Source organism: Entelurus aequoreus, linkage group LG28, assembly GCF_033978785.1.
Source record: "Entelurus aequoreus isolate RoL-2023_Sb linkage group LG28, RoL_Eaeq_v1.1, whole genome shotgun sequence".
Taxonomy (NCBI): Eukaryota; Metazoa; Chordata; class Actinopteri; order Syngnathiformes; family Syngnathidae; genus Entelurus; species Entelurus aequoreus.
In genome coordinates this window covers 562285-586506 of record NC_084758.1, presented here as the reverse complement: position 1 = coordinate 586506, position 24222 = coordinate 562285, and the positions used below count along the sequence as shown (strand labels likewise).

At 48.2% G+C, this 24222-nt stretch overlaps 1 protein-coding gene across 4 annotated transcripts in view; it reads left to right on the top strand.

Moving 5' to 3' along the window:
- The first annotated feature begins 12463 nt into the window (after positions 1-12463).
- ankrd50 (ankyrin repeat domain 50) overlaps positions 12464-24222 on the top strand; it is a 37311-nt gene continuing 25552 nt past the window's right edge. Inside the window, exons 1-3 of one of the 4 annotated variants that reach the window (XM_062039888.1) lie at positions 12464-12702; positions 22403-22445; positions 22612-23470. In XM_062039888.1, the coding sequence (XP_061895872.1) occupies positions 22983-23470 (488 nt within the window). In that variant the 5' untranslated portion in view covers positions 12464-12702; positions 22403-22445; positions 22612-22982. Of the gene's footprint in view, positions 12818-22402; positions 22446-22486; positions 22532-22611; positions 23471-24222 lie in introns of those variants that run through there. The other 3 variants (XM_062039890.1, XM_062039887.1, XM_062039889.1) reach the window with 3 other exon arrangements.

Sequence of the window (24222 nt, the reverse complement as noted above, 5' to 3'; positions counted from 1 at the left end):
CAAGGACACGTACCTTGCGGCCAGGAGAAGTCTCCAAGGTCAGCTGGAGTCTGTCAAGGACACGTACCTTGCGGCCAGGAGAAGTCTCCAAGGTCAGCTGGAGTCCGTCAAGGACACGTACCTTGCGGCCAGGAGAAGTCTCCAGGGTCAGCTGGAGTCCGTCAAGGACACGTACCTTGCGGCCAGGAGAAGTCTCCAAGGTCAGCTGGAGTCCGTCAAGGACACGTACCTTGCGGCCAGGAGAAGTCTCCAAGGTCAGCTGGAGTCCGTCAAGGACACGTACCTTGCGGCCAGGAGAAGTCTCCAAGGTCAGCTGGAGTCCGTCAAGGACACGTACCTTGCGGCCAGGAGAAGTCTCCAAGGTCAGCTGGAGTCCGTCAAGGACACGTACCTTGCGGCCAGGAGAAGTCTCCAAGGTCAGCTGGAGTCCGTCAAGGACACGTACCTTGCGGCCAGGAGAAGTCTCCAAGGTCAGCTGGAGTCCGTCAAGGACACGTACCTTGCGGCCAGGAGAAGTCTCCAAGGTCAGCTGGAGTCCGTCAAGGACACGTACCTTGCGGCCAGGAGAAGTCTCCAAGGTCAGCTGGAGTCCGTCAAGGACACGTACCTTGCGGCCAGGAGAAGTCTCCAAGGTCAGCTGGAGTCCGTCAAGGACACGTACCTTGCGGCCAGGAGAAGTCTCCAAGGTCAGCTGGAGTCCGTCAAGGACACGTACCTTGCGGCCAGGAGAAGTCTCCAGGGTCAGCTGGAGTCCGTCAAGGACACGTACCTTGCGGCCAGGAGAAGTCTCCAGGGTCAGCTGGAGTCCGTCAAGGACACGTACCTTGCGGCCAGGAGAAGTCTCCAGGGTCAGCTGGAGTCCGTCAAGGACACGTACCTTGCGGCCAGGAGAAGTCTCCAGGGTCAGCTGGAGTCCGTCAAGGACACGTACCTTGCGGCCAGGAGAAGTCTCCAAGGTCAGCTGGAGTCCGTCAAGGACACGTACCTTGCGGCCAGGAGAAGTCTCCAAGGTCAGCTGGAGTCCGTCAAGGACACGTACCTTGCGGCCAGGAGAAGTCTCCAAGGTCAGCTGGAGTCCGTCAAGGACACGTACCTTGCGGCCAGGAGAAGTCTCCAAGGTCAGCTGGAGTCCGTCAAGGACACGTACCTTGCGGCCAGGAGAAGTCTCCAAGGTCAGCTGGAGTCCGTCAAGGACACGTACCTTGCGGCCAGGAGAAGTCTCCAAGGTCAGCTGGAGTCCGTCAAGGACACGTACCTTGCGGCCAGGAGAAGTCTCCAAGGTCAGCTGGAGTCCGTCAAGGACACGTACCTTGCGGCCAGGAGAAGTCTCCAAGGTCAGCTGGAGTCCGTCAAGGACACGTACCTTGCGGCCAGGAGAAGTCTCCAAGGTCAGCTGGAGTCCGTCAAGGACACGTACCTTGCGGCCAGGAGAAGTCTCCAAGGTCAGCTGGAGTCCGTCAAGGACACGTACCTTGCGGCCAGGAGAAGTCTCCATGGTCAGCTGGAGTCCGTCAAGGACACGTACCTTGCGGCCAGGAGAAGTCTCCAAGGTCAGCTGGAGTCCGTCAAGGACACGTACCTTGCGGCCAGGAGAAGTCTCCAAGGTCAGCTGGAGTCCGTCAAGGACACGTACCTTGCGGCCAGGAGAAGTCTCCAAGGTCAGCTGGAGTCCGTCAAGGACACGTACCTTGCGGCCAGGAGAAGTCTCCAAGGTCAGCTGGAGTCCGTCAAGGACACGTACCTTGCGGCCAGGAGAAGTCTCCAAGGTCAGCTGGAGTCCGTCAAGGACACGTACCTTGCGGCCAGGAGAAGTCTCCAAGGTCAGCTGGAGTCCGTCAAGGACACGTACCTTGCGGCCAGGAGAAGTCTCCAAGGTCAGCTGGAGTCCGTCAAGGACACGTACCTTGCGGCCAGGAGAAGTCTCCAAGGTCAGCTGGAGTCCGTCAAGGACACGTACCTTGCGGCCAGGAGAAGTCTCCAAGGTCAGCTGGAGTCCGTCAAGGACACGTACCTTGCGGCCAGGAGAAGTCTCCAAGGTCAGCTGGAGTCCGTCAAGGACACGTACCTTGCGGCCAGGAGAAGTCTCCAGGGTCAGCTGGAGTCCGTCAAGGACACGTACCTTGCGGCCAGGAGAAGTCTCCAGGGTCAGCTGGAGTCCGTCAAGGACACGTACCTTGCGGCCAGGAGAAGTCTCCAAGGTCAGCTGGAGTCCGTCAAGGACACGTACCTTGCGGCCAGGAGAAGTCTCCAAGGTCAGCTGGAGTCCGTCAAGGACACGTACCTTGCGGCCAGGAGAAGTCTCCAAGGTCAGCTGGAGTCCGTCAAGGACACGTACCTTGCGGCCAGGAGAAGTCTCCAAGGTCAGCTGGAGTCCGTCAAGGACACGTACCTTGCGGCCAGGAGAAGTCTCCAAGGTCAGCTGGAGTCCGTCAAGGACACGTACCTTGCGGCCAGGAGAAGTCTCCAAGGTCAGCTGGAGTCCGTCAAGGACACGTACCTTGCGGCCAGGAGAAGTCTCCAAGGTCAGCTGGAGTCCGTCAAGGACACGTACCTTGCGGCCAGGAGAAGTCTCCAAGGTCAGCTGGAGTCCGTCAAGGACACGTACCTTGCGGCCAGGAGAAGTCTCCAAGGTCAGCTGGAGTCTCAAGGACACGTACCTTGCGGCCAGGAGAAGTCTCCAAGGTCAGCTGGAGTCCGTCAAGGACACGTACCTTGCGGCCAGGAGAAGTCTCCAAGGTCAGCTGGAGTCCGTCAAGGACACGTACTTTGCGGCCAGGAGAAGTCTCCAAGGTCAGCTGGAGTCCGTCAAGGACACGTACCTTGCGGCCAGGAGAAGTCTCCAAGGTCAGCTGGAGTCCGTCAAGGACACGTACCTTGCGGCCAGGAGAAGTCTCCAAGGTCAGCTGCAGTCCGTCAAGGACACGTACCTTGCGGCCAGGAGAAGTCTCCAAGGTCAGCTGGAGTCCGTCAAGGACACGTACCTTGCGGCCAGGAGAAGTCTCCAAGGTCAGCTGGAGTCCGTCAAGGACACGTACCTTGCGGCCAGGAGAAGTCTCCAAGGTCAGTTGGAGTCCGTCAAGGACACGTACCTTGCGGCCAGGAGAAGTCTCCAAGGTCAGCTGGAGTCCGTCAAGGACACGTACCTTGCGGCCAGGAGAAGTCTCCAAGGTCAGCTGGAGTCCGTCAAGGACACGTACCTTGCGGCCAGGAGAAGTCTCCAAGGTCAGCTGGAGTCCGTCAAGGACACGTACCTTGCGGCCAGGAGAAGTCTCCAGGGTCAGCTGGAGTCCGTCAAGGACACGTACCTTGCGGCCAGGAGAAGTCTCCAAGGTCAGCTGGAGTCCGTCAAGGACACGTACCTTGCGGCCAGGAGAAGTCTCCAAGGTCAGCTGGAGTCCGTCAAGGACACGTACCTTGCGGCCAGGAGAAGTCTCCAAGGTCAGCTGGAGTCCGTCAAGGACACGTACCTTGCGGCCAGGAGAAGTCTCCAAGGTCAGCTGGAGTCCGTCAAGGACACGTACCTTGCGGCCAGGAGAAGTCTCCAAGGTCAGCTGGAGTCCGTCAAGGGCACGTACCTTGCGGCCAGGAGAAGTCTCCAAGGTCAGCTGGAGTCCGTCAAGGGCACGTACCTTGCGGCCAGGAGAAGTCTCCAAGGTCAGCTGGAGTCCGTCAAGGGCACGTACCTTGCGGCCAGGAGAAGTTTCCAAGGTCAGCTGGAGTCCGTCAAGGACACGTACCTTGCGGCCAGGAGAAGTCTCCAAGGTCAGCTGGAGTCCGTCAAGGTACCTTGCGGCCAGAGAAGTCTCCAAGGTCAGCTGGAGTCCGTCAAGGACACGTACCTTGCGGCCAGGAGAAGTCTCCAAGGTCAGCTGGAGTCCGTCAAGGGCACGTACCTTGCGGCCAGGAGAAGTCTCCAAGGTCAGCTGGAGTCCGTCAAGGGCACGTACCTTGCGGCCAGGAGAAGTCTCCAAGGTCAGCTGGAGTCCGTCAAGGGCACGTACCTTGCGGCCAGGAGAAGTCTCCAAGGTCAGCTGGAGTCCGTCAAGGACACGTACCTTGCGGCCAGGAGAAGTCTCCAAGGTCAGCTGGAGTCCGTCAAGGACACGTACCTTGCGGCCAGGAGAAGTCTCCAAGGTCAGCTGGAGTCCGTCAAGGACACGTACCTTGCGGCCAGGAGAAGTCTCCAAGGTCAGCTGGAGTCCGTCAAGGACACGTACCTTGCGGCCAGGAGAAGTCTCCAAGGTCAGCTGGAGTCCGTCAAGGGCACGTACCTTGCGGCCAGGAGAAGTCTCCAAGGTCAGCTGGAGTCCGTCAAGGACACGTACCTTGCGGCCAGGAGAAGTCTCCAAGGTCAGCTGGAGTCCGTCAAGGACACGTACCTTGCGGCCAGGAGAAGTCTCCAAGGTCAGCTGGAGTCCGTCAAGGGCACGTACCTTGCGGCCAGGAGAAGTCTCCAAGGTCAGCTGGAGTCCGTCAAGGGCACGTACCTTGCGGCCAGGAGAAGTCTCCAAGGTCAGCTGGAGTCCGTCAAGGGCACGTACCTTGCGGCCAGGAGAAGTCTCCAAGGTCAGCTGGAGTCCGTCAAGGGCACGTACCTTGCGGCCAGGAGAAGTCTCCAAGGTCAGCTGGAGTCCGTCAAGGGCACGTACCTTGCGGCCAGGAGAAGTCTCCAAGGTCAGCTGGAGTCCGTCAAGGGCACGTACCTTGCGGCCAGGAGAAGTCTCCAAGGTCAGCTGGAATCCGTCAAGGACACGTACCTTGCGGCCAGGAGAAGTCTCCAAGGTCAGCTGGAGTCCGTCAAGGGCACGTACCTTGCGGCCAGGAGAAGTCTCCAAGGTCAGCTGGAGTCCGTCAAGGGCACGTACCTTGCGGCCAGGAGAAGTCTCCAAGGTCAGCTGGAGTCCGTCAAGGGCACGTACCTTACGGCCAGGAGAAGTCTCCAAGGTCAGCTGGAGTCCGTCAAGGGCACGTACCTTGCGGCCAGGAGAAGTCTCCTAGGTCAGCTGGAGTCCGTCAAGGGCACGTACCTTGCGGCCAGGAGAAGTCTCCAAGGTCAGCTGGAGTCCGTCAAGGGCACGTACCTTGCGGCCAGGAGAAGTCTCCAAGGTCAGCTGGAGTCCGTCAAGGGCACGTACCTTGCGGCCAGGAGAAGTCTCCAAGGTCAGCTGGAGTCCGTCAAGGGCACGTACCTTGCGGCCAGGAGAAGTCTCCAAGGTCAGCTGGAGTCCGTCAAGGACACGTACCTTGCGGCCAGGAGAAGTCTCCAAGGTCAGCTGGAGTCCGCCAAGGACACGTACCTTGCGGCCAGGAGAAGTCTCCAAGGTCAGCTGGAGTCCGTCAAGGACACGTACCTTGCGGCCAGGAGAAGTCTCCAAGGTCAGCTGGAGTCCGTCAAGGACACGTACCTTGCGGCCAGGAGAAGTCTCCAAGGTCAGCTGGAGTCCGTCAAGGACACGTACCTTGCGGCCAGGAGAAGTCTCCAAGGTCAGCTGGAGTCCGTCAAGGACACGTACCTTGCGGCCAGGAGAAGTCTCCAAGGTCAGCTGGAGTCCGTCAAGGACACGTACCTTGCGGCCAGGAGAAGTCTCCAAGGTCAGCTGGAGTCCGTCAAGGACACGTACCTTGCGGCCAGGAGAAGTCTCCAAGGTCAGCTGGAGTCCGTCAAGGACACGTACCTTGCGGCCAGGAGAAGTCTCCAAGGTCAGCTGGAGTCCGTCAAGGACACGTACCTTGCGGCCAGGAGAAGTCTCCAAGGTCAGCTGGAGTCCGTCAAGGACACGTACCTTGCGGCCAGGAGAAGTCTCCAAGGTCAGCTGGAGTCCGTCAAGGACACGTACCTTGCGGCCAGGAGAAGTCTCCAAGGTCAGCTGGAGTCCGTCAAGGACACGTACCTTGCGGCCAGGAGAAGTCTCCAAGGTCAGCTGGAGTCCGTCAAGGACCCGTACCTTGCGGCCAGGAGAAGTCTCCAAGGTCAGCTGGAGTCCGTCAAGGACACGTACCTTGCGGCCAGGAGAAGTCTCCAAGGTCAGCTGGAGTCCTTCAAGGACACGTACCTTGCGGCCAGGAGAAGTCTCCAAGGTCAGCTGGAGTCCGTCAAGGACACGTACCTTGCGGCCAGGAGAAGTCTCCAAGGTCAGCTGGAGTCCGTCAAGGACACGTACCTTGCGGCCAGGAGAAGTCTCCAAGGTCAGCTGGAGTCCGTCAAGGACACGTACCTTGCGGCCAGGAGAAGTCTCCAAGGTCAGCTGGAGTCCGTCAAGGGCACGTACCTTGCGGCCAGGAGAAGTCTCCAAGGTCAGCTGGAGTCCGTCAAGGGCACGTACCTTGCGGCCAGGAGAAGTCTCCAAGGTCACAGGTCAGCTGGAGTCCGTCAAGGACACGTACCTTGCGGCCAGGAGAAGTCTCCAAGGTCAGCTGGAGTCCGTCAAGGACACGTACCTTGCGGCCAGGAGAAGTCTCCAAGGTCAGCTGGAGTCCGTCAAGGACACGTACCTTGCGGCCAGGAGAAGTCTCCAAGGTCAGCTGGAGTCCGTCAAGGACACGTACCTTGCGGCCAGGAGAAGTCTCCAAGGTCAGCTGGAGTCCGTCAAGGACACGTACCTTGCGGCCAGGAGAAGTCTCCAAGGTCAGCTGGAGTCCGTCAAGGACACGTACCTTGCGGCCAGGAGAAGTCTCCAAGGTCAGCTGGAGTCCGTCAAGGACACGTACCTTGCGGCCAGGAGAAGTCTCCAAGGTCAGCTGGAGTCCGTCAAGGACACGTACCTTGCGGCCAGAAGTCTCCAAGGTCAGCTGGAGTCCGTCAAGGACACGTACCTTGCGGCCAGGAGAAGTCTCCAAGGTCAGCTGGAGTCCGTCAAGGACACGTACCTTGCGGCCAGGAGAAGTCTCCAAGGTCAGCTGGAGTCCGTCAAGGACCCGTACCTTGCGGCCAGGAGAAGTCTCCAAGGTCAGCTGGAGTCCGTCAAGGACACGTACCTTGCGGCCAGGAGAAGTCTCCAAGGTCAGCTGGAGTCCGTCAAGGGCACGTACCTTGCGGCCAGGAGAAGTCTCCAAGGTCAGCTGGAGTCCGTCAAGGACACGTACCTTGCGGCCAGGAGAAGTCTCCAAGGTCAGCTGGAGTCCGCCAAGGACACGTACCTTGCGGCCAGGAGAAGTCTCCAAGGTCAGCTGGAGTCCGTCAAGGACACGTACCTTGCGGCCAGGAGAAGTCTCCAAGGTCAGCTGGAGTCCGTCAAGGACACGTACCTTGCGGCCAGGAGAAGTCTCCAAGGTCAGCTGGAGTCCGTCAAGGACACGTACCTTGCGGCCAGGAGAAGTCTCCAAGGTCAGCTGGAGTCCGTCAAGGACACGTACCTTGCGGCCAGGAGAAGTCTCCAAGGTCAGCTGGAGTCCGTCAAGGACACGTACCTTGCGGCCAGGAGAAGTCTCCAAGGTCAGCTGGAGTCCGTCAAGGACACGTACCTTGCGGCCAGGAGAAGTCTCCAAGGTCAGCTGGAGTCCGTCAAGGACACGTACCTTGCGACCAGGAGAAGTCTCCAAGGTCAGCTGGAGTCCGTCAAGGACACGTACCTTGCGGCCAGGAGAAGTCTCCAAGGTCAGCTGGAGTCCGTCAAGGACACGTACCTTGCGGCCAGGAGAAGTCTCCAAGGTCAGCTGGAGTCCGCCAAGGACACGTACCTTGCGGCCAGGAGAAGTCTCCAAGGTCAGCTGGAGTCCGTCAAGGACACGTACCTTGCGGCCAGGAGAAGTCTCCAAGGTCAGCTGGAGTCCGTCAAGGACACGTACCTTGCGGCCAGGAGAAGTCTCCAAGGTCAGCTGGATTCCGTCAAGGGCACGTACCTTGCGGCCAGGAGAAGTCTCCAAGGTCAGCTGGAGTCCGTCAAGGGCACGTACCTTGCGGCCAGGAGAAGTCTCCAAGGTCAGCTGGAGTCCGTCAAGGGCACGTACCTTGCGGCCAGGAGAAGTCTCCAAGGTCAGCTGGAGTCCGTCAAGGGCACGTACCTTGCGGCCAGGAGAAGTCTCCAAGGTCAGCTGGAGTCCGTCAAGGACACGTACCTTGCGGCCAGGAGAAGTCTCCAAGGTCAGCTGGAGTCCGTCAAGGACACGTACCTTGCGGCCAGGAGAAGTCTCCAAGGTCAGCTGGAGTCCGTCAAGGACACGTACCTTGCGGCCAGGAGAAGTCTCCAAGGTCAGCTGGAGTCCGTCAAGGACACGTACCTTGCGGCCAGGAGAAGTCTCCAAGGTCAGCTGGAGTCCGTCAAGGACACGTACCTTGCGGCCAGGAGAAGTCTCCAAGGTCAGCTGGAGTCCGTCAAGGACACGTACCTTGCGGCCAGGAGAAGTCTCCAAGGTCAGCTGGAGTCCGTCAAGGACACGTACCTTGCGGCCAGAAGTCTCCAAGGTCAGCTGGAGTCCGTCAAGGACACGTACCTTGCGGCCAGGAGAAGTCTCCAAGGTCAGCTGGAGTCCGTCAAGGACACGTACCTTGCGGCCAGGAGAAGTCTCCAAGGTCAGCTGGAGTCCGTCAAGGACCCGTACCTTGCGGCCAGGAGAAGTCTCCAAGGTCAGCTGGAGTCCGTCAAGGACACGTACCTTGCGGCCAGGAGAAGTCTCCAAGGTCAGCTGGAGTCCGTCAAGGACACGTACCTTGGTGCCAGGAGAAGTCTCCAAGGTCAGCTGGAGTCCGTCAAGGACACGTACCTTGCGGCCAGGAGAAGTCTCCAAGGTCAGCTGGAGTCCGTCAAGGACACGTACCTTGCGGCCAGGAGAAGTCTCCAAGGTCAGCTGGAGTCCGTCAAGGACACATACCTTGCGGCCAGGAGAAGTCTCCAAGGTCAGCTGGAGTCCGTCAAGGACACGTACCTTGCGGCCAGGAGAAGTCTCCAAGGTCAGCTGGAGTCCGTCAAGGACACGTACCTTGCGGCCAGGAGAAGTCTCCAAGGTCAGCTGGAGTCCGTCAAGGACACGTACCTTGCGGCCAGGAGAAGTCTCCAAGGTCAGCTGGAGTCCGTCAAGGACACGTACCTTGCGGCCAGGAGAAGTCTCCAAGGTCAGCTGGAGTCCGTCAAGGACACATACCTTGCGGCCAGGAGAAGTCTCCAAGGTCAGCTGGAGTCCGTCAAGGACACATACCTTGCGGCCAGGAGAAGTCTCCAAGGTCAGCTGGAGTCCGTCAAGGACACATACCTTGCGGCCAGGAGAAGTCTCCAAGGTCAGCTGGAGTCCGTCAAGGACACATACCTTGCGGCCAGGAGAAGTCTCCAAGGTCAGCTGGAGTCCGTCAAGGACACGTACCTTGCGGCCAGGAGAAGTCTCCAAGGTCAGCTGGAGTCCGTCAAGGACACGTACCTTGCGGCCAGGAGAAGTCTCCAAGGTCAGCTGGAGTCCGTCAAGGACACGTACCTTGCGGCCAGGACTGTATCTTACCTAAACTGAAACTTGTATTTCTGTGTAGAGCCAATCACAAGCGGCGGCGGCGGAGTGACATTCTTCAAAAGTCACAATTATAACGGACCCTGACTACAAAATAGATGATACAAATATCATCTGATATCAATAAATGATGTGTTGATATAGAAACCTGCCTACAATACTGATAATACAAGTATGACTTGTGCTGATATCAATCAGTCAATGACGTATCGACATAGCTCCAAGATTGTGCATAGTCCAGATTGATGTCAGAAGGCTGATTGATATTGCTGTGATATCATCATCTAAACCCTTGTATCGTGACAGTACATATGTAAGTAAATATGAATGTGTAAAGGAAGAGCTTTTGTAACTGAATCATATTTGAATATAAATAAATAAGGACTCCCCTCATTATAATATTACATGATTGTGTACATTTTTATTGTATAGTTTTTACATACACCATTAAAAAAAAAAAAATGTTTAGTTTTTTTTCATCACTGTTTTTTTACGGTAAAATTTGGCAACTGACCTACAACTATTGTCATCGTTAATATAGGTCAAGTAGATTTTGAAGTATTTGTTTACATTTGTATACATTGTATATTATTAGATACTACAAAACTCAGACAACTGCATGTTTTCCTGTCAAATGGAAAGAATGAGTAGACTTTGACGCACACTATTGTGGCGGCCCTTGGGTTTGATACCTGTGATGTACGCCATACCTACTTGACATTATTAATAATAACATTATGGTTGACGACTGTTATATTTGTAATATTGAAAATGGGAGTCATTCATTTTTGGAATGGGACACTGTACATTTATTTTGGGAGATAAGAGGTTGGTTGGGAGACATTTATGGAGATGTCCCAATTTAATGGAGAAGAGATTACATTTGGATTTTTTTTTATAGACTATAGCAACCTTTAAAATAATCATTAATATTATTCTGTTGCAAGCTACATTGTTCATAAAATAGATTTGAAAGCCAGATTCTCCCATCGGAGTTGTTGCGTCAGACCAATATTTTAAACTTTTTATCTCAATATTTAGACTCTTTTATGTCAAAATTTCGATTTTTTTAAATTTTATTTCATAATTTCAAGTTTGTTTGTCACCATTCTGACTTTATTTTCTCAAAATTTCCATTTTGTATGTAAATGTGTTATACTTGTGTAGCGCTTTTCTACCTTCAAGGTACTCAAAGCGCTGTGACACTATTTCCACATTCACACACACACGCACACACACACACGCACACACACACGCGCGCACGCACACGCACACGCACACACACACACACACACACACACACACACACACACACACACACACACACACACACACACACACAGGGGTGTGACGAGGTTGGTAGTAGGTGGGAATTGAACCAGGAACCCTCAGGTTGCTGGCACGGCCACGCCGTATCTTCTTTTATCTGGTTATTTTGACTTTATCTCATCATTTCTACTTTTCATCTCATGCTAACGACTCACCATTGGGCTATTCCTTTTTTTTTTTGTGGCGGAAACGGGCTTCCAAAGTAAAGGGTCGCCTGATGCTTTTATTATGAAGTATCCGACGGCAGGACACAAAGAATACAACTCCCAGCATGCTTCGCGGCCCGCCTGGTGCTGTGAGACGAGTGTTTTGGAGGCGGGGATAGGATAATAAGACTACACCTCCCAGCATGCTTCGCGGCCCGCCTGGTGCTGTGAGACGAGTGTTTTGGAGGCGGGGATAGGACGTTAAGACTACACCTCCCAGCATGCTTCGCGGCCCTCCTGGTGCTGTGAGAGAGTGTTTTGGAGGCGGGGATAGGATAATAAGACTACACCTCCCAGCATGCTTCGCGGCCCGCCTGGTGCTGTGAGAGAGTGTTTTGGAGGCGGGGATAGGATAATAAGACTACACCTCCCAGCATGCTTCGCGGCCCGCCTGGTGCTGTGAGACGAGTGTTTTGGAGGCGGGGATGGGACATTAAGACTACACCTCCCAGCATGCTTCGCGGCCCTCCTGGTGCTGTGAGACGAGTGTTTTGGAGGCGGGGATATGATAATAAGACTACACCTCCCAGCATGCTTCGCGGCCCTCCTGGTGCTGTGAGACGAGTGTTTTGGAGGCGGGGATGGGACATTAAGACTACACCTCCCAGCATGCTTCGCGGCCCGCCTGGTGCTGTGAGACGAGTGTTTTGGAGGCGGGGATGGGACATTAAGACTACACCTCCCAGCATGCTTCGCGGCCCGCCTGGTGCTGTGAGACCAGTGTTTTGGAGGCGGGGATGGGACATTAAGACTACACTTCCCAGCATGCTTCGCGGCCCTCCTGGTGCTGTGAGACGAGTGTTTTGGAGGCGGGGATGGGACATTAAGACTACACCTCCCAGCATGCTTCGCGGCCCGCCTGGTGCTGTGAGACGAGTGTTTTGGAGGCGGGGATATGATAATAAGACTACACCTCCCAGCATGCTTCGCGGCCCTCCTGGTGCTGTGAGACGAGTGTTTTGGAGGCGGGGATATGATAATAAGACTACACCTCCCAGCATGCTTCGCGGCCCGCCTGGTGCTGTGAGACGAGTGTTTTGGAGGCGGGGATGGGACATTAAGACTACACCTCCCAGCATGCTTCGCGGCCCGCCTGGTGCTGTGAGACCAGTGTTTTGGAGGCGGGGATGGGACATTAAGACTACACTTCCCAGCATGCTTCGCGGCCCTCCTGGTGCTGTGAGACGAGTGTTTTGGAGGCGGGGATGGGACATTAAGACTACACCTCCCAGCATGCTTCGCGGCCCGCCTGGTGCTGTGAGACGAGTGTTTTGGAGGCGGGGATAGGATAATAAGACTACACCTCCCAGCATGCTTCGCGGCCCGCCTGGTGCTGTGAGACGAGTGTTTTGGAGGCGGGGATAGGATAATAAGACTACACCTCCCAGCATGCTTCGCGGCCCGCCTGGTGCTGTGAGACGAGTGTTTTGGAGGCGGGGATAGGATAATAAGACTACACCTCCCAGCATGCTTCGCGGCCCGCCTGGTGCTGTGAGACGAGTGTTTTGGAGGCGGGGAGTCTCAGTGGGTCTGCTGGCCGGGCGGCGGTGTGTGTGCGTCGGACAGCAGGAGGCAGGAGGAGCCCTCACCGCCTGGAGGACGACACGGCGAGAAGGGAGAGACAGCGGAAAGAAAAAGAGGGGACATTGAAAGAAAGACGCCGCGTTGCTCGGATGAACATATCGGAGCTCAAAGGCTGAAGTTTGGCTGTCGACGAGGACAAAAAGCCGACAAGGTGAGAGACTAAAAGCCGACAAGGTGAGAGACTAAAAGCCGACAAGGTGAGAGACTAAAAGCCGACAAGGTGAGAGACTAAAAGCCGACAAGGTGAGAGACTAAAAGCCGACAAGGTGAGAGACTCCTCTTCTTTTTGTTTTGTCGTCCTCACATCTGCTTTGTTGAAGTTGAAGTACGGCGGCCATCGAACATCTGCACCGCCGCCTTGACATCTGTGTATCAATGCGCGCATTTGTTAGCTAGTCCCCCCAAATATGGAGCCTGTGAAGGAGATTTGTCTTCCAACTAACTTGAATGTCCTCGTCCAGTCTCACTTCCAACACCGCAATCATCAACATTAGCCCGAGTAGACAGACCCTTTTGGACTTGGCAGCAGAGTGCGGATGTTTGGCATTTAAAGCCACATTGGAAGGAAGGAAGGAAGGAACGAAGGAAGGAAGGAAGGAAGGAAGGAAGGAAGGAAGGAAGGAAGGAAGGAAGGAAGGAAGGAAGGAAGGAAGGAGGGGGCTGACAGAAAGAAACTGCCAAGAATTGAGAGTTGCAATAAAAGCAAGACAAGAGCATGCATCACATTTGAAGAAGATGAATACATTATATTGTCTGCATCACATTTGAAGAAGATGAATACATTATATTGTCTACATCACATTTGAAGAAGATGGATACATTATATTGTCTGCATCACTTTTGAAGAAGATGAATACATTATATTGTCTGCATCACATTTGAAGAAGATGAATACATTATATTGTCTACATCACATTTGAAGAAGATGAATACATTATATTGTCTGCATCACATTTGAAGAAGATGGATACATTATATTGTCTACATCACATTTGAAGAAGATGAATACATTATATTGTCTACATCACATTTGAAGAAGATGGATACATTATATTGTCTGCATCACATTTGAAGAAGATGAATACATTATATTGTCTACATCACATTTGAAGAAGATGAATACATTATATTGTCTGCATCACATTTGAAGAAGATGAATACATTATATTGTCTACATCACATTTGAAGAAGATGAATACATTATATTGTCTACATCACATTTGAAGAAGATGAATACATTATATTGTCTGCATCACATTTGAAGAAGATGAATACATTATATTGTCTGCATCACATTTGAAGAAGATGGATACATTATATTGTCTACATCACATTTGAAGAAGATGAATACATTATATTGTCTGCATCACATTTGAAGAAGATGGATACATTATATTGTCTGCATCACATTTGAAGAAGATGGATACATTATATTGTCTACATCACATTTGAAGAAGATGAATACATTATATTGTCTGCATCACATTTGAAGAAGATGAATACATTATATTGTCTGCATCACATTTGAAGAAGATGGATACATTATATTGTCTACATCACATTTGAAGAAGATGAATACATTATATTGTCTGCATCACATTTGAAGAAGATGAATACATTATATTGTCTACATCACATTTGAAGAAGATGGATACATTATATTGTCTGCATCACATTTGAAGAAGATGGATACATTATATTGTCTACATCACATTTGAAGAAGATGAATACATTATATTGTCTGCATCACATTTGAAGAAGATGGATACATTATATTGTCTACATCACATTTGAAGAAGATGAATACATTATATTGTCTGCATCACATTTGAAGAAGATGGATACATTATATTGTCTGCATCACATTTGAAGAAGATGGATACATTATATTGTCTACATCACATTTGAAGAAGATGAATACATTATATTGTCTACATCACATTTGAGGAAGATGGATACATTATATTGTCTGCATCACATTTGAAGAAGATGGATACATTATATTGTCTGCATCACATTTGAAGAAGATGGATACATTATATTGTCTGCATCACATTTGAAGAAGATGAATACATTATATTGTCTGCATCACATTTGAAGAAGATGGATACATTATATTGTCTGCATCACATTTGAGGAAGATGAATACATTATATTGTCTGCATCACATTTGAAGAAGATGGATACATTATATTGTCTGCATCACATTTGAAGAAGATGGATACATTATATTGTCTACATCACATTTGAAGAAGATGAATACATTATATTGTCTGCATCACATTTGAAGAAGATGGATACATTATATTGTCTGCATCACATTTGAAGAAGATGGATACATTATATTGTCTACATCACATTTGAAGAAGATGAATACATTATATTGTCTGCATCACATTTGAAGAAGATGGATACATTATATTGTCTGCATCACATTTGAAGAAGATGGATACATTATATTGTCTACATCACATTTGAAGAAGATGAATACATTATATTGTCTACATCACATTTGAAGAAGATGAATACATTATATTGTCTGCATCACATTTGAAGAAGATGGATACATTATATTGTCTGCATCACATTTGAAGAAGATGGATACATTATATTGTCTGCATCACATTTGAAGAAGATGGATACATTATATTGTCTGCATCACATTTGAAGAAGATTAATACATTATATTGTCTACATCACATTTGAAGAAGATGGATACATTATATTGTCTGCATCACATTTGAAGAAGATGAATACATTATATTGTCTGCATCACATTTGAAGAAGATGGATACATTATATTGTCTGCATCACATTTGAGGAAGATGAATACATTATATTGTCTGCATCACATTTGAAGAAGATGGATACATTATATTGTCTGCATCACATTTGAAGAAGATGGATACATTATATTGTCTACATCACATTTGAAGAAGATGGATACATTATATTGTCTGCATCACATTTGAAGAAGATGGATACATTATATTGTCTGCATCACATTTGAAGAAGATGGATACATTATATTGTCTACATCACATTTGAAGAAGATGGATACATTATATTGTCTGCATCACATTTGAAGAAGATGGATACATTATATTGTCTGCATCACATTTGAAGAAGATGGATACATTATATTGTCTACATCACATTTGAAGAAGATGGATACATTATATTGTCTGCATCACATTTGAAGAAGATGGATACATTATATTGTCTGCATCACATTTGAGGAAGATGAATACATTATATTGTCTGCATCACATTTGAAGAAGATGGATACATTATATTGTCTGCATCACATTTGAAGAAGATGAATACATTATATTGTCTGCATCACATTTGAGGAAGATGGATACATTATATTGTCTGCATCACATTTGAAGAAGATGGATACATTATATTGTCTACATCACATTTGAAGAAGATGGATACATTATATTGTCTACATCACATTTGAAGAAGATGAATACATTATATTGTCTACATCACATTTGAAGAAGATGAATACATTATATTGTCTGCATCACATTTGAGGAAGATGGATACATTATATTGTCTACATCACATTTGAAGAAGATGAATACATTATATTGTCTACATCACATTTGAAGAAGATGAATACATTATATTGTCTACATCACATTTGAAGAAGATGAATACATTATATTGTCTACATCACATTTGAAGAAGATGAATACATTATATTGTCTACATCACATTTGAAGAAGATGAATACATTATATTGTCTACATCACATTTGAGGAAGATGAATACATTATATTGTCTGCATCACATTTGAAGAAGATGAATACATTATATTGTCTGCATCACATTTGAGGAAGATGAATACATTATATTGTCTGCATCACATTTGAGGAAGATGAATACATTATATTGTCTGCATCACATTTGAAGAAGATGGATACATTATATTGTCTGCATCACATTTGAAGAAGATGGATACATTATATTGTCTACATCACATTTGAAGAAGATGGATACATTATATTGTCTGCATCACATTTGAAGAAGATGAATACATTATATTGTCTACATCACATTTGAGGAAGATGAATACATTATATTGTCTGCATCACATTTGAGGAAGATGAATACATTATATTGTCTGCATCACATTTGAGGAAGATGGATACCGTATTTTTCGGACTATAAGTCGCTCCGGAGTATAAGTCGCACCGGCCGAAAATGCATAATAAAGAAGGAAAAATACATATATAAGTCGCACTGGAGTATACCGTATTTTTCGGACTATAAGTCGCAGTTTTTTTCCTAGTTTGGCCGGGGGTGCGACTTATACTCAGGAGCGACTTATGTGTGAAATGATGAACACATTAGCGTAAAATATCAAATAATATCATTGACGTAAGAGACTAGACGTATAAGATTTGATGGGATTTAGCGATTAGGAGTGACAGATTGTTTGGTAAACATATAGCATGTTCTATATGTTATAGTTATTTGAATGACTCTTACCATAATATGTTACGTTAACATAGCAGTTGGTTATTTATGCCTCATATAACGTACACTTATTCAGCCTGTTGTTCACTATTCTTGATTTATTTTAAATTGCCTTTCTAATGTCTATTCTTGCTGTTGGATTTTATCAAATACATTTACCCAAAAAATGTGACTTATACTCCAGTGCGACTTATATATGTTTTTTTCCTTCTTTATTATGCATTTTCGGCCGGTGCGACTTATACTCCGGAGCGACTTATACTCCGAAAAATACGGTAAGTCGCATTTTTGGGGGAAATGTATTAGATAAAAGCCAACACCAATAATAGACATTTGAAAGGCATCCATCCATTTTCTACCGCTTATTCCCTTCGGGGTCGCGGGGGGCGCTGGAGCCTATCTCAGCTGCAATCGGGCGGAAGGCGGGGTACAAATGAAGAATAGTGAACAACAGGCTGAATAAGTGTACGTTATATGAGGCATAAATAACCAACTGCTATGTTAACGTAACATATTATGGTAAGAGTCATTCTCTCAATGAGATCAATAATATTATTTGATATTTTACGCTAATGTGTTAATCATTTCATACATAAGTCGCTCCCGAGTATAAGTCGCACCGCCGGCCAAACTATGAAAAAAACTGCAACTTATGGTCCGAAAAATACGGTACATTGTTTTGTCTGCATCACTTTTTCCACCGAGGGCCACAGACTGACAAATAAAAAAGGATGCCGGGGCCGTTTTTGTCATTTTCACCTTTGAAACCCGTACAATATATAGATCCTTTTCAAAGAACTAGAAAATACTATTTCAGTAGAATTTGTGTGTGAATGCTGAAGAGCCACCGTTGAATTGAAATGCTAACAGTTAGCAAGCGGCCATGTCACAAAACATATGCGCAAAATAATCTTAAAAAAAACAGTACGATGCTAACATTGGCATGCTTACCAAAATATATGACGCTGAGGTGTAAACTTGCTAAATTAGCTAAAAAAATGTTAGCATGCTAAAGTTAGCAAGTTCTTTACAAGATGAATTGGTCTGTAGAATCATTCAAACACAAATCAGAAAATACAATCATTACAAAACAATGATCATTGAAATTAGAACCAAGATAAAATACTTTCAGTCGTCATAAGCACATTTAAATAATAAGTCTTTCCAGCCTGGATTTCAACATTACCATCGTAGAGGCCTGTCTCAAGTCTTCCAGAAGACTATTCCACATTTTTAGGAGCTTAAAAGCGAAATGCAGCCTCGCCATGTCAAGTAGCAAAATATAATACTCAGAGGTGCGTACCTGGAAAATGCTAGCCTGCTAACGTTAGCATGTATAAAGTACCGAAATGTGACCGAGGTGTCAACCTACAAAATTATTTTTAAAAAGGTAGCGTACAAATGCTAACAGGTTTCATCCGCTAAGTAACAAAATATTTGACGCTGAGGTGTATACATGCACAATTAGCCAAAATGCTAGCATGGTGACATTAGAATGCTAAGGAAAAATTAGCCACAGGCCGCTAATGTTAGCGCTTTGGACACCCCTGGTCAAAGTTGTCACTTCAGGCTGTAAAAAACTTCTTGTTTGATGAAGATGTTGTGGAGATAAGGAAGCAAAATTCAAGCCAAACAACGACAGAATGGAGAAGTTAGTTGTTGTTATTATTATTATTATTATTATTATTATAATCACAAATACTTTATTAATCCCTGAGGGGGAATGAAAATGCTCAGCACAATCCCATCCAAGAGCAGACAAACATTACAGGGAGACAGAACAGGATCAAACATTACAGGGAGACAGAACAGGATCAAACATTACAGGGGCACAGAACAGGATCAAACATTACAGGGAGACAGAACAGGATCAAACATTACAGGGGCACAGAACAGGATCAAACATTACAGGGAGACAGAACAGGATCAAACATTACAGGGGGACAGAACAGGATCAAACATTACAGGGGCACAGAACAGGATCAAACATTACAAAGGGACAGAACAGGATCAAACATTACAGGGAGACAGAACAGGATCAAACATTACAGAGGGACAGAACAGGATCAAACATTACAGGGAGACAGAACAGGATCAAACATTACAGGGGGACAGAACAGGATCAAACATTACAGGGGCACAGAACAGGATCAAACATTACAGGGAGACAGAACAGGATCAAACATTACAGAGGGACAGAACAGGATCAAACATTACAGAGGGACAGAACAGGATCAAACATTACAGGGAGACAGAACAGGATCAAACATTACAGAGGGACAGAACAGGATCAAACATTACAGAGGGACAGAACAGGATCAAACATTACAGGGAGACAGAACAGGATCAAACATTACAGAGGGACAGAACAGGATCAAACATTACAGGGAGACAGAACAGGATCACTGATGGGTCTGCCAACTTCCGGCGCCCCTTACAAAAAAGGCGAGATACAGGTAGACAATGGGGGGGGGGGGGTGAGAAAAAATCAAATGGGTGTAAGCCTGGGCCCCTGGAGAGGGGGTCCAGACTGAGGCCAAGGGAAAAAAGAAGTCATAGCCATAGCACACATATTCTTACATGTGTGTAATGGGTGTAAGCCTGGGCCCCTGGAGAGGGGGTCCAGACTGAGGCCAAGGGGAAAAAAGAAGTCATAGCCATAGCACACATATTCTTACATGTGTGTAATGGGTGTAAGCCTGGGCCCCTGGAGAGGGGGTCCAGACTGAGGCCAAGGGAAAAAAGAAGTCATAGCCATAGCACACATATTCTTACATGTGTGTAATGGGTCTAAGCCTGGGCCCCTGGAGAGGGGGTCCAGACTGAGGCCAAAGGAAAAAAGAAGTCATAGCCATAGCACACATATTCTTACATGTGTGTAATGGGTGTAAGCCTGGGCCCCTGGAGAGGGGGTCCAGACTGAGACCAAGGAGAAAAAAGAAGTCATAGCCATAGCACACATCCCTCTTACATGTGTGTAATGGGTGTAAGCCTGGGCCCCTGGAGAGGGGGTCCAGACTGAGGCCAAGGAGAAAAAAGAAGTCATAGCCATAGCACACATCCCTCTTACATGTGTGTAAGATGAAAACATCAAACGTCAAAGGACATTAAAGACATTAAAAGCGCAGAGCTGATAAAAAGGAAAGTTCCACAAGGTCTTTGCCATTCCGGTCTAATTACCATAAATTACTACTTTTTTGCTACACTTTGAACCTTGCGGCTTATAAAACGGTGCGGCTAATTTATGGATTTTTTTAGCTAGCGGCCATAGTGCAAAAAAAACCCCAAAACAAGTAAATACACAGAAAAAGTGTGTTATTGTTCGTGCCATAGCGCCATCTTTTGGACGAGTTCGATCATTGTATGTGCTGCAGTGCCCTTCTGTTTTGAGCTCTGGACCAGAAGTACAATTGCTGTTCTGTCTTGTAGTCGTCCATAGCGTTACTGCTAGTATAGATTCTTCATTCATCACTACAAGCAACGTTTGTAAGTGTTACAATCTCCATCCATCCATTTTCTACCGCTTGTCCCTTTCGAGGTCGCGGGGGGTGCTAGAGCCCAAGTTTTACAATATATCTAAAACAATTCTTACTTACTAAAGTGTCCCATGTGTGACGTCTGTAGGAGAATTTTCATGCATATTTGTACGTGCTATCTTAATGTAATTAAGCTAGTGTCATTAGCATTAGCTAATATGCTAACACATTTACAAGTGTCCGTGTTACTATTATTACCTCACAATGGCATTCTTTTGGTATAGTTTCAGTTTTTTAAGTTCACCGTGGAGTTATTGAATCTGTTTAGCTGATTGGAGCGCTAGCTTGTGAAGCTATGGGGTCCATGACCATGACTTCTGTTTTGTTTGATCAGCTGTTTTACTGCTGTGTTACAAACAATTAAGGTATGTAAACATCAATTTACAAAATATATCTGTGTAAATAACTCATTTCACAACGTATATATCTGCGACTTATAGTTGGGTGTGGCTAATATATGGAAAAATATTTTTTTATTCTACTATTTAGTGGGTGCGACTTATATATCGGTGAACTCGATAGTCTGGAAAATACGGTACTCGTGTAAAAAGGTTTATTCCAGCCGGCGGTTCGCAAGATCAGTTTGCTTAATATAAAAACAAGCAGCATTATTTGAATGAGAAAACTGCTGTTCTAAATGTGTCCACTTGATGTCGCAATAGCATTTCAAGTGTAACCCACGTCACACATGACAGTATTTAAAGATGGCGTGTCAGCTGACTGTAAGCACCGTCTGGATCGCTCCTGTTGTGGCTGGCGGCAGACTGGTGCAGTATCGACGAACAATACCTTCTTTCATTGTAAATCATCCACTAAACGGATAAAATAACAAAACGTTAAGATGCAAAGACTTAAGTCAACTTGACCGTCATCTTTTTAGTTAGAGTTCCATGCAGCGCTTGCAATTGGTTGAATGAATACATACGATGCGCACCCTGAACTCCTATGTAAAAATGTATGTTTCTACATTTGTTGTGTTTATTTTATGCTTCAACATTGGTCAAGTTTGTAGTTATTTTACCTTGAATTTGGCTACAGTCTCATTTTGATAATTGTTTTGTTTATATTATAATTGTAATATAGGAATGATGATAAATGAATGTGTTGTGGCAGTTGCGGATGTCACCAATGCGGCGCTTTGAGGAAACACTCGGTTGATTTTCCTAACGATTTTGAATGCTAAAGAAGAAGTGCTTAACGTTTAATGGCTTTCTAAATCCACTGAGACAAAGTATAAGTTCATTGTGTTCTGCAAACTGCGCCATTTTCCCCCCTCAGAATATTCAACTAACGAGGTGTTTTGCCAAGAGGATGAGTTGTGATATGTACATATTTACAATGTGCTTCTTCGATTTTAGACAACGTTCACAGTCTGAAGTTGTCTTTATTTTCAAGTTATCATGCCGTGAGTTCACCACTTTTGGTTCTAGAGTATTTAATGTTGATGTAAGGTCACAACACAGGAAGTAGATTTCCCGAGGGGGCGTGGCTAAAGGCGAGAGTTGCCAACGTTTTTTGACTTCTTTGCATGCATGTTAGCATTTCTGTGGTGCATGTAAGTGTGAAAAAGCCAACTAAAAGAGGTTGGTGGATGAGAATAAATGTAAAGGTCAAATATAGGTTAGAAATGTTCCTCTCTTTCCCCCTCAAAGGTGCTGACACGCCTGCGTTTGTTGGATGAGAATAAATGTAAAGGTAAACTATAGGTTAGAAATGTTCCTCTCTTTCCCCCTCAAAGGTGCTGACACGCCTGCGTTTGTTGGATGAGAATAAATGTAAAGGTAAACTATAGGTTAGAAATGTTCCTCTCTTTCCCCCTCAAAGGTGCTGACACGCCTGCGTTTGTTGGATGAGAATAAATGTAAAGGTCAAATATAGGTTAGAAATGTTCCTCTCTCTCCCCCTCAAAGGTGCTGACACGCCTGCGTTTGTTGGATGAGAATAAATGTAAAGGTAAACTATAGGTTAGAAATGTTCCTCTCTTTCCCCCTCAAAGGTGCTGACACGCCTGCGTTTGTTGTGCTGTTTCCCAGGAATGTTGGACGGGAGAAAAGGAGACGAGTGTCAGTAATGGAGGCCGCGGCGGCCCCATCCTTTACCGTACATCTGTGGAACCACGCCCGCCTCCGCCATGGCTAACTGCGTCCCGCCAGCCAGTGGACGCGCCGAGTGCCATGCCCCGCCAGCGCCATGCTAAGGCGGCGCGGGAGTAACCACCAGGAGCGCTCGCTTCGCGCCGAGGGAAAACGCTGGAAGAAGTTGGTGGAAAATCTCTGAGTTCATCGTCGACGGCGGTTTGTTGTTTGGACCTAGATACTTGACTTTTTGCCCAGCGACTTCCTGAGAGCTGAGTGGTGATGACACCAGGAAGTGAGGATGTGAGAGGCAGGAAGATGGACGCCGTATGAAGACAAGGAGGAAGCAGCACAGCACAATGGCCCAAAGCAGTCTGCTGCAGGGGAAACGCTTTTATTGCCGGGAATGGGTCTTCCACAAGATCCAGCATTGCCTCCAGGAGAAGAGCGACGACCTGGGCGGGGCGACCGGCACGCCCGCTAAGCAGCCGGCGCCCGTGAAAGGCGGCAACTCCTGGGGGGTGTTGCTGGTCGGCGGTCCCGGCAGCGGGAAAACGGCGCTGTGCACGGAGCTGCTGTGGCCCACGTCCGCCCAGGGAACCCAGCGGGGCCTGCACCAGCGCGGCCTGGCCTTCCACTTCTGCCGGGCGGACGACTCGGACACCACGTGCGTCGCCGGCTTCGTCCGCCGCCTGGTGGCGCAGATCTGCCGCGGCGGGCTGGTGCCGGGCTACGAGGAGAAGGTGCGCGACCCGGCCGTGCAGGGAGCCCTGCAGCCCGGCGAGTGCGAGAGGAACCCCACCGAGGCCTTCAAGAGGTAAGGCGGCACACAATACAGTCAGGTGGCCCGGGGCATCTACCACATATGCCACACTAACACTTTCTTTCACATATATACCTTATGAAATGACTTACTTACACACAAATCATTTATTTACATCCCTTCATTGTCTGTAACAAGGCAGTAAAACGGCAAATCAAACAAAACATAAGTCATGGTCATGGAGCCACTAGCTGCTCAAGCTAGCTCTCCAATCAGCTAAACAGACTCAATAACTCCACGCTGACGTTTTGCTGAACTTACTGAGGAGTTTGTGAAAGTCAAACAACACAAAAAGAATACTAACACAGACACTCGTAAACGTGTTAGCATAGTAGCTAAGGCAAAAGACGCTAGCTTCATTACTTTACGACAGCACGTAGAAATATGCATGAAGACACAGATCTAGTATGTAAGAATTGTTTGTTATGTTGTAAAACTTACAAACGTTGCTTGGAGTGATGAATGAAGAATCCATACGAGTAGAAACGCTATGGGCGGCGAGAAGACTGAACGGCTTTCCAATTTAAAAGCACTAATTGGAAGGACACTGCAGCAGCTGCAGTGAGCAAACTGGTCCAAAAGATGGCACCATAGCACAAACAATAAAACACATTCTCAAAAGGTATCAATTAGCCACACTGTTTTATAGGCCGCAAGGTTCAAAAAGTAGCAGCTTATTGTCTGGAATGTATGCTATGTTACTGATCATCTGGCTCAAAGACCAGGTTTTTCAATCATATATATCA